Genomic DNA, 10,316 nt, shown 5'->3' with positions numbered 1-10,316 from the left:
CCGATCCGCTGTTGCCCTTTTAAGCGAGCGAGTGGGTGCCGGAGGCTGGTACAAAGGGAGCTGCCGCCGCTCCGGCTGGTCCCCGCCATCTTCCGTCCGGTAGGCGCGGCGGCCCGAGCGGAGCTGCGTGAGGCGAGGCCCGGCCCGGCGATGCGGCCAGGATGTCGGTGTCAGGGCTCAAGGCCGAGCTGAAGCTCCTGGAGTCCATCTTCGGCAGGGAGCACGAGCGCTTCCGCATCGTGTCCTGGAAGCTGGACGAGCTGCACTGCCAGTTCGTGCTGCCGCCGCCGCTCGCCATCCACTGCAACATCACGGTGCGGGGGGGCCGCTGCGCGGGGGGCCGGCTTCTCCACAGCCCCTCTCTGCCCCTCCCTCCCCGCCGGCACGAGGCCGCGAACCCGCGCCCTGCGCGCGGCTGACATGTCGCCGGGGGGGGGGCCTTTCGCGGGCCGGGAGGGGAAGGGGCTCGTGCGGCGCGTCGGCCCCCAGTCCGGGAGCTGGAGCCCCAAACAAAGGGAGGGCAGGGCCTGGGCAGCGCAGGAGCCCCCCGCACAGCCCCGGTGGGGGTGTTGTCCCTTATCAGACCCGCGAGGCGAGCGAAGGGGGAGAAGCGGCGGGTGCCAGTTTACACCCCCAGAGGGTTTCAATGTGGGCGATAAGTGGTTTGTTCCCTCCCCCAGAAGGCGGAAGCTCAGGAAGGAGGTGCAGTGTGCACGGTACTGGATACGCAGTACCGCCAAGGCCTGAGCCGAGCGACTTGCTTTTCTGTGTGACCCAGCCCAGTGAACGTCACAGAAAAGCTGACCGTTTTGGGGCTGGGAGGGTCCAAGGCGTACAGATCGTTTGGCTTTCTTCTGCAGCTTGGTATTTACTCTTTTATCAGCATTTTCTTCTAAAATACAGATTAGGCGATTTCACTTCTGAAAGTTTCCAAGCAAGGAGGCTGAGGAAACTTAATTATTGCCCATTTAAAAAGATAAAACTGAGTGCTGAATGAAGTACTTCCAAAAAACACTTTAGAGGGGAGGGATGGCTGTGTCTAGACTAGCAAGTTTTTCCGCAAAAGCAGCTGCTCTTGCAGAAAAGCTTGCCAGCTGTCTACACTGGCCGCTTGAATTTCCGCAAGAACACTGACAATCTCATGTAAGAGATGAATTTTGCGGAAATGCTATACTGCTCCCATTCGGGCAAAAGCCCTCTTGCGCAAGAGGGCCACTGTAGACAACGCGGTATTGTTTTGTGCAAAAAAGCCCCGATTGCGAAAATGGCGATCGGGGCTTTCTTGTGCAAAACTGCGTCTAGATTGGCACGGACGCTTTTCTGCAAAAAGTACTTTTGCGGAAAAGCATGCATGCCAATCTAGATGCTCTTTTCCGCAAATGTTTTTAACAGAAAAACTTTTCTGTTAAAAGCATTTACGGAAAATCATGCCAGTCTAGACGTAGCCAATGTGTTTTGGGAAGGTGATGTTCATTTGTAGGGTTTTTGTTTATATGATTGAGTAAAGCAGTATTGGGAGGCTGGGGGGTAAGTTCTTCATGCTAAAGATAAATACAATCTTGTCTAAACTGATAAAATACTCATACTAGCTTTAGAAATATCCTATAGACCATGAGCATGCGATAAGATATGAACATATGGGACCTTTACTTCATGTGGAATGCTGCTGTAGGTTCACTTTACAGCATTAGTGCCATGTATAGGTAAATTTCCGTGTCCATTCTGGCAAGATTGTTGTTAAAAGTAAACTGTTTTTAAGGCTTGACTGAGTGAAATTAGAGTTTAGTATGTTAGGGATCAAAGTAAAGATAACATAATTCCTTGTCTTTCAGAAAAAGAATGAAAGTGTCTCCAAACAGACTTCAAAAGGCCTGACTCTGCAAATGTCCAAGTACTGACAGCTGAAAATTTACTAAGAGTTCTTAGCTAATGTTAATGTTACATTAGAGAGAGCCATGCAATACAGTCAACCATATTTTACCTGTATCACAAGTTACTTTAACAGGGAAAAAAATTAACTACTTTTTTTAAAAGGATTTGCAGACTTGCCACTTAAATATAATGGAATTTGCTTTGTACTTACAAGTAGTTGAATGTAAAAACACTTAACCAAAGTGTACTTTTTAAAAGGCTACTGGTGTTTTAAAAATGCAATATACAACATGTTTTAAAGTCCTAGGTATATAAAAATGAGTTGAAAAAGGTATTTAAAGGAAGTTATACAATAGAAAATTGTACTGCTCTTTTGCTGAGGAATTTGCCACTTTCCATGAAGCATGACCTCTAAGTTTCTGGAAAGAATATAAGACTGTTTCTGCAGCATGTAACATTAGTTCAGCATGATGGCTGTTTTTTCCTGTCAAATGATAAGTAATGAAGTAACCAGCAGCAATGGGCTCTGGGGCTGTGTTTACACTAAACTCCTCTGTTGGCAGAGGGATGTAAATAAAGCACATTGAAAGTGCAAATGAAGTGGGGATTTAAATATCCTATGCTTCATTTGCATAATTGCATTCTGGTGCTGTTTTGAACAAGCGCCATTTTGAAACTGAAACTGTGGTTTAGATGCGGTTCTGCCAATAGCGGGGTGACTTTTTTGACATCCTGTATGCCTGGCTTTTCTCGCCGGCGCCTGGGGCAGAGCAGCTGGGGTGCTGCTGGGTGGGTCCAGTAGCGCCGAGGAGCGGCGCTGCGGGACCAACCCAGCAGCACCCCAGCCGCTCTGCCCCAGGCGTGTCCGATTCAGCCGCTGCTGGTCAGTTTCAACAGCGGCTAAATCTGGACGCCAGTTCCGACTTTCATACAAATTCAACTTAAGAACAAACCTACAGTCTCTACCTTGTACGTAACCTGTGGACTGCCTGTACATACAAATTTGTTAGATAACAAATTAAATGTTATCAAAAGCAGGTGGTTAACATCTGTGGCTCTGAAGAGCTCATCCATGTCTAATGGAGGATTTATCTCCAGGCTCTGGAATTAATGTGCAGATATGTAATTCTTAGGCTATGTCTTCACTACTGCTTTCTATCGGAAAAAGGTATGCAACTATGCTCTGCAGTTTGCGTACTTTTTTTCTGATAGTTTTGTTGGAAGAGGCTTTTCTGAAATTTGGCCCACCTATACTGGGCCAAATTTTGGAAAACCTCCTTTCGGAAGAGCCCTTCTTCCTCATGGCATAAGGAAGACAGGGCTTCCGAAAGAACGCATCCGCTCGTTGGCAAAAAATGTTGGAAGAGCAGACGCGTTCCCTGGATGCAGTGGACCAGGAAAAACCCCGTAGTCTAGACATAGCCTTAGTGTGTTTGTGTCTCCTAGTCAACTTAACTCTCACAATACTGCAAGTCCTCAAGGATATTTTCTTTCTGTTTAGAAGAGAACTCCTAGCAAGTGCTGCTGTAGTTCTATAAGGCTATTCAATGTTTATTTTCTTCCTCCTTTGATGCTACAAAGACCTAATTATTTAAAACTAAATTTTAAAATAACTTTCCCAGCTAATCAGTTTGGAATATGCTTGCTACTTAATCATAGTGGATTTCTAAATGCCAAAAGAATCCTAGTTATAAGGGAAAATAAATAGCAACAACAATATTTGCATTGTCAGTAAAAGCTTTCTACCTTGTGGGACGACTTGCGCATTATGTATGGGCATGGAAATTATCAATCTTTAGGATGACCGCTCTCTTAAAGGAAGAGTCCTTGAAAGAACTCCTAGACCAAGACGTAAGTGAGATCTGATAGCTTAAATTTCCTTCCAATTAATTTCAGAAAATTCTTTCCACTCCTCAATTTAAAGAGAGCAGAGGGAATACAGTTAAACATTTATCTCTAATTCCTTGGAAGAACCTATCTGCTAAGTTGACATACTTCAACTAGCAGTGTGGGTTTTTTTATTTAAAGTGTCAGTTCAGTGGGAAACATTTTGAAGGCCTGGAATAGTATCTCATTGGAGAATAAGTCTAAGCTCAACATTTTCTTCAACATTCCAGGAATGTTGTTCTGTTGAATTCTTAGATTCCTGTCCCATATCAAAAAGGGGTAAGCTATTAAGTTAAATTCTGATTTTTAACTTCAGGAGTGGTCAAAAATGCATCCAGTCAGTCTTCGAGGAAACTGCTTTACCCTTGCCAAGAAAGCAATCCATATTGGACTTTAAATAGTTAATCCTCTTAGCTTCGTAGAGGCATTTTTAGGGTGGAGTCATCCTTGTTAGTTCTCAGGCCAAAGAATCAGTATTTCTATCTAATTATTGAACTTGTTCAGGCTGTGTGTTTTTTTTTTTTTTTTTTTTTTGATTCCTGGTTGTTGTGCCAAGAGCAATATCTCTGTTTCAGAGTTGTCCTCAACTTTTTTTCTTTTTCCCCTATTCTTTCTGGTTAACAGCACCTCAGAGTCATGATGAACAAAACTTACCTGTTACAGGCTCCATGTGGATTTACTCTTCACATTGCGGTGTTAAATAAAAATCAAATCAATGGACTTAAAATCCAGTAGTTTATTGCTCTTCTAGAACAATGCCTCTTGCTTAAAATGTCTTTATTTAAGGCATTTCAGTTCATGTCACATCAACACAACTCTGGTAAAATACAGTTCGATGTGAGACAATGGCATTTCACACACAACCCATTGTCCTGGCACAACCAAACCCTGACCTTGCTTTAAATTATAAGAGGAAGCTGAATGCCGAAGTTCGTGGTCCTAGCTCTTACCATTTTGGAAGAGTTCTTGAACAAATGTACTCATGGATGAATGCAAATGAGGCACAATCTCCAAAACATATAGTAGATACCTGTTATAGCAATCTACAGTTTAAAGAACATTTTTAGTATTATAATACTTCTTTATTGTGACAGCAGAGGGACAAATTGGATTCTATTCTCTGCTAGTAGCTAGAGATTTACTATCTCATTAATGAAGTTGAAAGTCTTACGCTCCACTCAAATTTTACATAATTCTTATTATGATGAACATAGCCTTTTGTCAGCTGTTTGCACATAGGGTGAACTTTGCCCCAAATGATTATCAAATCATCCCTCCTCCCACAAATCTGCCTAATAATCGTGCAATGTGACTTATTGTGGGACTTGGTTATTTTTCATACGGGAAGAAGAAACTTCTGCCTTCCCTGAAAGCCTCTCCTTCCCTCCAATCCCTGGGCTCACAGCATTCAGAGCAGGACACATAGCTCCTGCAGCCAGACACTGAGTGGTGTGCAAGCGTGGCTGAGGTTCCTGCTGGTTTACTGGTTGGATTCAGTGACTTGGTGAGCCAGATCCAGCCTGCATTTTGTCTGCCCCTGCACCACACCCTGGTACGTCTTTCATACTAGCTTGAACTGTGATTTTTTTTTTAAAGCATATAGAATCCTAGAATACTAGGACTGGAAGGCACCTCGAGGTCGAGTCCAGTCCCCTGCCCTCGTGGCAGGACCAAATACTGTCTAGATCATCTCTGATAGACATTTATCTAACCTACTCTTAAATATCTCCAGAGATGGGGATTCCACAACCTTCCTGGGCAATTTATTCCAGTGTTTGACCACCCTGACAGTTAGGAACTTTTTCCTAATGTCCAACCTAAACCTCTCTTGCTGCCGTTTAAGCTCATTGCTTCTTGTTCTATCCTCAGAGACCAAGATGAACAAGTTTTCTCCCTCCTCCTTATGACACCCTTTTAGATACCTGAAAATGGCTATCATGTCCCCCTCAGTCTTCTCTTTTCTAAACTAGACAAACCCAGTTCCTTCAGCCTTCCTTCATGGGCCATGTTCTCTAGACCTTTAATCATTCTTGTTGCTCTTCTCTGGACCCTCTCCAATTTCTCCATCTTTCTTGAAATGCGGTGCCCACAACTGGACACAATACTCCAACTGAGGCCTAACCAGCACAGAGTAGAGCAGAAGAATGACTTTTCGTGTCTTGCTCACAACACACCTGTTAATGCATCCCAGAATCATGTTTGCTTTTTTTGCAACAGCATCACACTGCTGACTCATATTCAGCTTGTGGTCCACTATAACCCCTACATCCCTTTCTGCCATACTCCTTCCTAGACAGTCACTTCCCATTCTGTATGTGTGAAACTGATTGTTCCTTCCTCAGTGGAGCACTTTACATTTGTCTTTATTAAATTTCATCCTGTTTACCTCAGACCATTTCTCCAATTTGTCCAGATCATTTTGAATTACGACCCTATCCTCCAGAGCAGTTGCAATCCCCCCCAGCTTGGTATCATCTGCAAACTGAATAAGCGTACTTTCTATGCCAATATCAAAATCGTTGATTATTGAACAGAGCCGGTCCCAAATCAGACCTCTGCGGAACCCCACTTGTTATGCCTTTCCTGCAGTATTGTGAACCATTAATAACTACTCTCTGAGTCCGGTTATCCAGCCAGTTATGCACCCACCTTATAGTAGCCCCATCTAAGTTGTATTTGCCAAGTTTATTGATAAGAATATCATGTGAGACCGTATCAAACACCTTACTAAAGTCTAGGTATACCACATCCACCGCTTCTCCCTTATCCACAAGACTCGTTATCCTATCAAAGAAAGCTATCAGATTGGTTTGACATGATTTATTCTTTACAAATCCATGCTGACTGTTCCCTATCACCTTTCCACCTTCTAAGGTGATAGGGATAAATTGCACCTGATATCTCACATAAATCCAGTCATAGGCCTCAGTCCTGCAGATGTTTTGTTTCATGTGTTGAACTGTTAGCATCTGAGTAGTACCATTCAAGTCTATGGGACTACTCATTCATGTGTGAATTATAAGCATGTACCAGATTTAGGATTGGGGCCACATGACTTTGCAACAGGCGTATATTTTTAAAAATACTCTTAGAAATTAATGAAATGAGGTGATAGTGTAAAAATTTGATCTGTTTTTAGGTACTTGTATAGTCCCATCACTGTAGTTTTAGTGTCTCAATTTTTAATTTTTATCTTCAAAGTGAGGTAAAGAAATACTATTATCTCCATTTTCAGGGCTTGACAAATATTGTAATCTACTTGCCTGTGGCGAGTAGATTACACCCCAGAAGAGCCGGCACGGAGCGATCTGCGCATGTGCAGAGCGCAGAACCGTGCGGCTAGCGAGGGGGGGCTCGCTGCCACTCAGCAAACCCTGCCCATTTTACAGATGGCTGGGAAACTGAAGCCCAGTGATTTGCCTAAGGTCATACAGGTAGTCTGTCCTAGAAAAGAGAACTGAACACTGGTTCCAAGTCCTAGGCTCATACCCTAACCTTTGAATCATTCTTCCTCCTAGTGGATATATTTGCTCAATTGAATTAGAATTGATGCTTACGTTTGTTAACGTGGATGGAGTGCTAACTTTTACAGAGAACTGCACTGATAATCTTTGCAGGCTTTTTAACATTATTCACTTATTAGAAAACTTACATTAGCCAGGTCCTACAGGTCTGGGGCACGGGGAGGGAGCGGTTCAGGGCCTTGGGGATGTGTGTGGGGAGGGCAAGCTAGGATACTGGGGACTTGGAGGTGTGTGATTGGGTGGGGTAAGAAGAGGCTCAGGGTAGGGCTCTCTCTCCCCTCTTTTCTCTTCTCCTCCCTCCCCCATGCTGCAACCTGAGGGTGGAGTTTGGGGGGGGGGGCATACTTTCCCAGTCTGGTGGCAGGCAAGATGAAAGAGCCCCAGGCCTGTTAGCTGCACTTAGTGGTGCAGCTGCCTCCAGTGACCATTCAGTATAGCTCTCCCCTTCACTCACTGCCCTCAGTGGCCACTCTCAGTTTCATGTCCCTCCTCTGCGCCCTTTCCATGTTAGGGAAAATGATCCCATTCCTAGCACTTCCCATGTTCTTGGCACAATAAAACCCCGACCTTCACTTATTTTCGGATAAGAGGAAACTACATACCAAATTTGATCTTATCTCTTATAGTTTAGGAGGAGTTCATGAAAAAATAGACTCAGGCTGTGTCTAGACTACGTCCCTCTTTTGACAGAGGGAAGTAAATTAGACACTTCGAAATTGCAAATGAAGCGGGTGTTTAAATATCCCGTACTTCATTTGCATAATTGCATCATAGTGCTCTTTCGAAAAAGCGCCATTTTGAAAGTAAAACTGCAGTCTAGATGCGGTTCTGTCAAAAACGGCAGACTTTTTCGTAAGATAAGCCTGCTGTTTGACAGAACTGTGTCTAGACAGTGTTTTTACTTTCAAAATGGCACTTTTTTGAAGGCACCATGACACAATTATGCAAATGACGTGTGGATATGTAAACCCCCGCTTCATTTGCAATTTTGAAGTTTCTAATTTACATCCCTCTGCCGGAAGAGGGATGTAGTCTAGACACAGCCTCAGACAGATCTATATTTCTAAAATATATAGCTAGACTCTACGGAAACTAAAACTTAGTTTAGGCCACCAAATGCCTTTTAGTCATCCAATGAAATAATCCTAGAGTGGCCCTTTGTGTATCATGTTATCTAAAACTTTGGATCTGGGCCAGAATTTGACCAATATGTGCTCTATGTAGCCCTACAAATGACACTTCTTGTAAATGGCATTACTATTTCTCTGTCTCTTTGACAAGACATGCATGGCAAGGATGCCTGCTTTTGGTGCTGCTGTTAAATGTGGCATTAGAACTGAAAATAGCCCTTATGTCACAGTACTAGCAATTTTTTTACATGCCTAGTTGACTTTAAAATTAATGAACCTAATAAAGCAGCCTGTTCAGATTTGGGATATAACACTTTTACTAAATCAGAAGCTTTCTTTTCTTCTGACTGAATAAAATATCTTGGAATCAAAGTTCCTTCAGATATCAAATTGCAAAATTTCATGTTCAACCACCAGTTCCCAGCAAATGGGTATGCCTCCTTAGAATACTTGTGGGAAAAGATGCCTTATCAAATCACTGTTTTTCCTCTTCCTCCCAGCTCCTGATGACCATGTAAAAAGATGTTGGGATCAGATATTCTATTTCATAGTAATCACTAATAATCCCAATTTTCCTATAAGAATGGGAGGTTCAGGCTATGTCTAGACTATGGGGAAGATGTGAAAGAGGATATGCAAATTCTGCGGGAATTCTGTGGGAATTTGCATATCTTCCAAACTCACTTTCGAAAGCAGAGCTTTCAAAAGTGAAAGTAATCTAGGCGTGTTTTTTTTCCGCCAACCCCCCCCCCTTTTTTTTCGAAAAGCCGTGTAAATCTTATTTTTTGAGGTAAAGGGGCGGGGGGTTGCCAAAAAACACATCTAGATTACTTTCACTTTCCGACAGTAAGATTGGAAGAAGATATGCAAATTCCCACGGAATTTCATATCTTCTTTCAAATCTTCCCTATAGTCTAGACGAGCTGTTAGTGTTTACAAAGAGCAAGTATAGAGGGGTTAATTCTAGTTAAAAACATTTGCCAATGGTTATCACAGAGTGGTGTCCAAGATACAATAGGTTTCTTTGAAACATAGAGTAGGAAATGTTTATTGCAGAGGCATGATATTTGACTTTTAAATGGTGTGCATAGTTTATATAGATCTTAACAGTACTGATAATCTAAAAATGGAAGACACAATCCTGCATTAAATAGCTTTGTAAAGGTATAGTAACAATGCAATTGCTCGGAGCTGGGTGTGAATGTTGGTGTGTATCAGCTTTGTACAATAAGTGAATTTTTATGTTTCGAAGGAGAGCTAAGGAACTTGGCAAATATTGATTGGGATGCTTCTTAAACACAGGAGGAATAAAGGAGCAGGATTAGCAATAGGTAACGGTAAATCCAACTAAGGGAGTTGGGTGGAACATGGGTACAGGGGAAGAATGGATGAAGAGAAACAAGTGAGAATTGCTCACAATCCAAGATGAGAAAGCAGTATCCTCCTGGGTCAGTTCCACAAACTAAGCTATGGTCCGGTCCACCCATGGAAAAATCAGGATTCCTTGAGGAAGAGTGAATAACAATGAGAAAGAAGGCACGAATATTAGAATAAGGGTACGTCTAGACTACAGGCTTTTGTCGACAGAAGTTTTGTCGACAGATACTGTCGACAAAGCTTCTGTCGACAAAGAGCGTCTAGACTACATTCAGTTCTGTCGACAAAGCAAGCTGCTTTGTCGACAAAATCCTGTAGTCTAGACACAACCCTAGATGCAACAACACCTTCTGTCGACAGAACTCTGTCGACAAAAGGCGTGATGCCTCGTAAAATGAGGTTTACCAGCGTCGACAAAACTACTGAGTTCTGTCGACGTTATGTTGACAGAACTCAGCGGTAGTATAGACGCAGGTATAGTTTTGTCGACAAAAGTCCACTTTTGTCGACAAAACTCTGTAGTCTA

The 10,316-nt window shown here is 43.0% G+C and overlaps 1 protein-coding gene across 6 annotated transcripts in view; it reads left to right on the top strand.

Annotated features, from left to right (window-relative positions):
* Window positions 1-21: 21 nt before the first annotated feature.
* The window catches only part of UBE2Q2 (ubiquitin conjugating enzyme E2 Q2), a 120,594-nt gene continuing 110,299 nt past the window's right edge, over window positions 22-10,316 (top strand). For 3 of the 6 annotated variants that reach the window (XR_016350648.1, XM_089781973.1, XM_075897351.2), the window contains exons 1-2: window positions 22-314; window positions 1,833-1,891. Coding sequence is in view for 5 of the 6 variants with exons in the window: in XM_089781973.1 (XP_089638099.1) it covers window positions 162-314; window positions 1,833-1,891 (212 nt within the window). In the remaining variant the exon portion in view is untranslated. The remainder of the gene's footprint in view (window positions 315-1,832; window positions 1,892-10,316) is intronic. The other 3 variants (XM_075897353.2, XM_075897355.2, XM_075897352.2) reach the window with 1 other exon arrangement.

This window comes from Pelodiscus sinensis, chromosome 14, assembly GCF_052426305.1.
Source record: "Pelodiscus sinensis isolate ZL-2025 chromosome 14, ASM5242630v1, whole genome shotgun sequence".
Taxonomy (NCBI): Eukaryota; Metazoa; Chordata; order Testudines; family Trionychidae; genus Pelodiscus; species Pelodiscus sinensis.
Note: the sequence above shows the minus strand (reverse complement) of the source record. Positions and strands in the feature narration are given on the sequence as shown.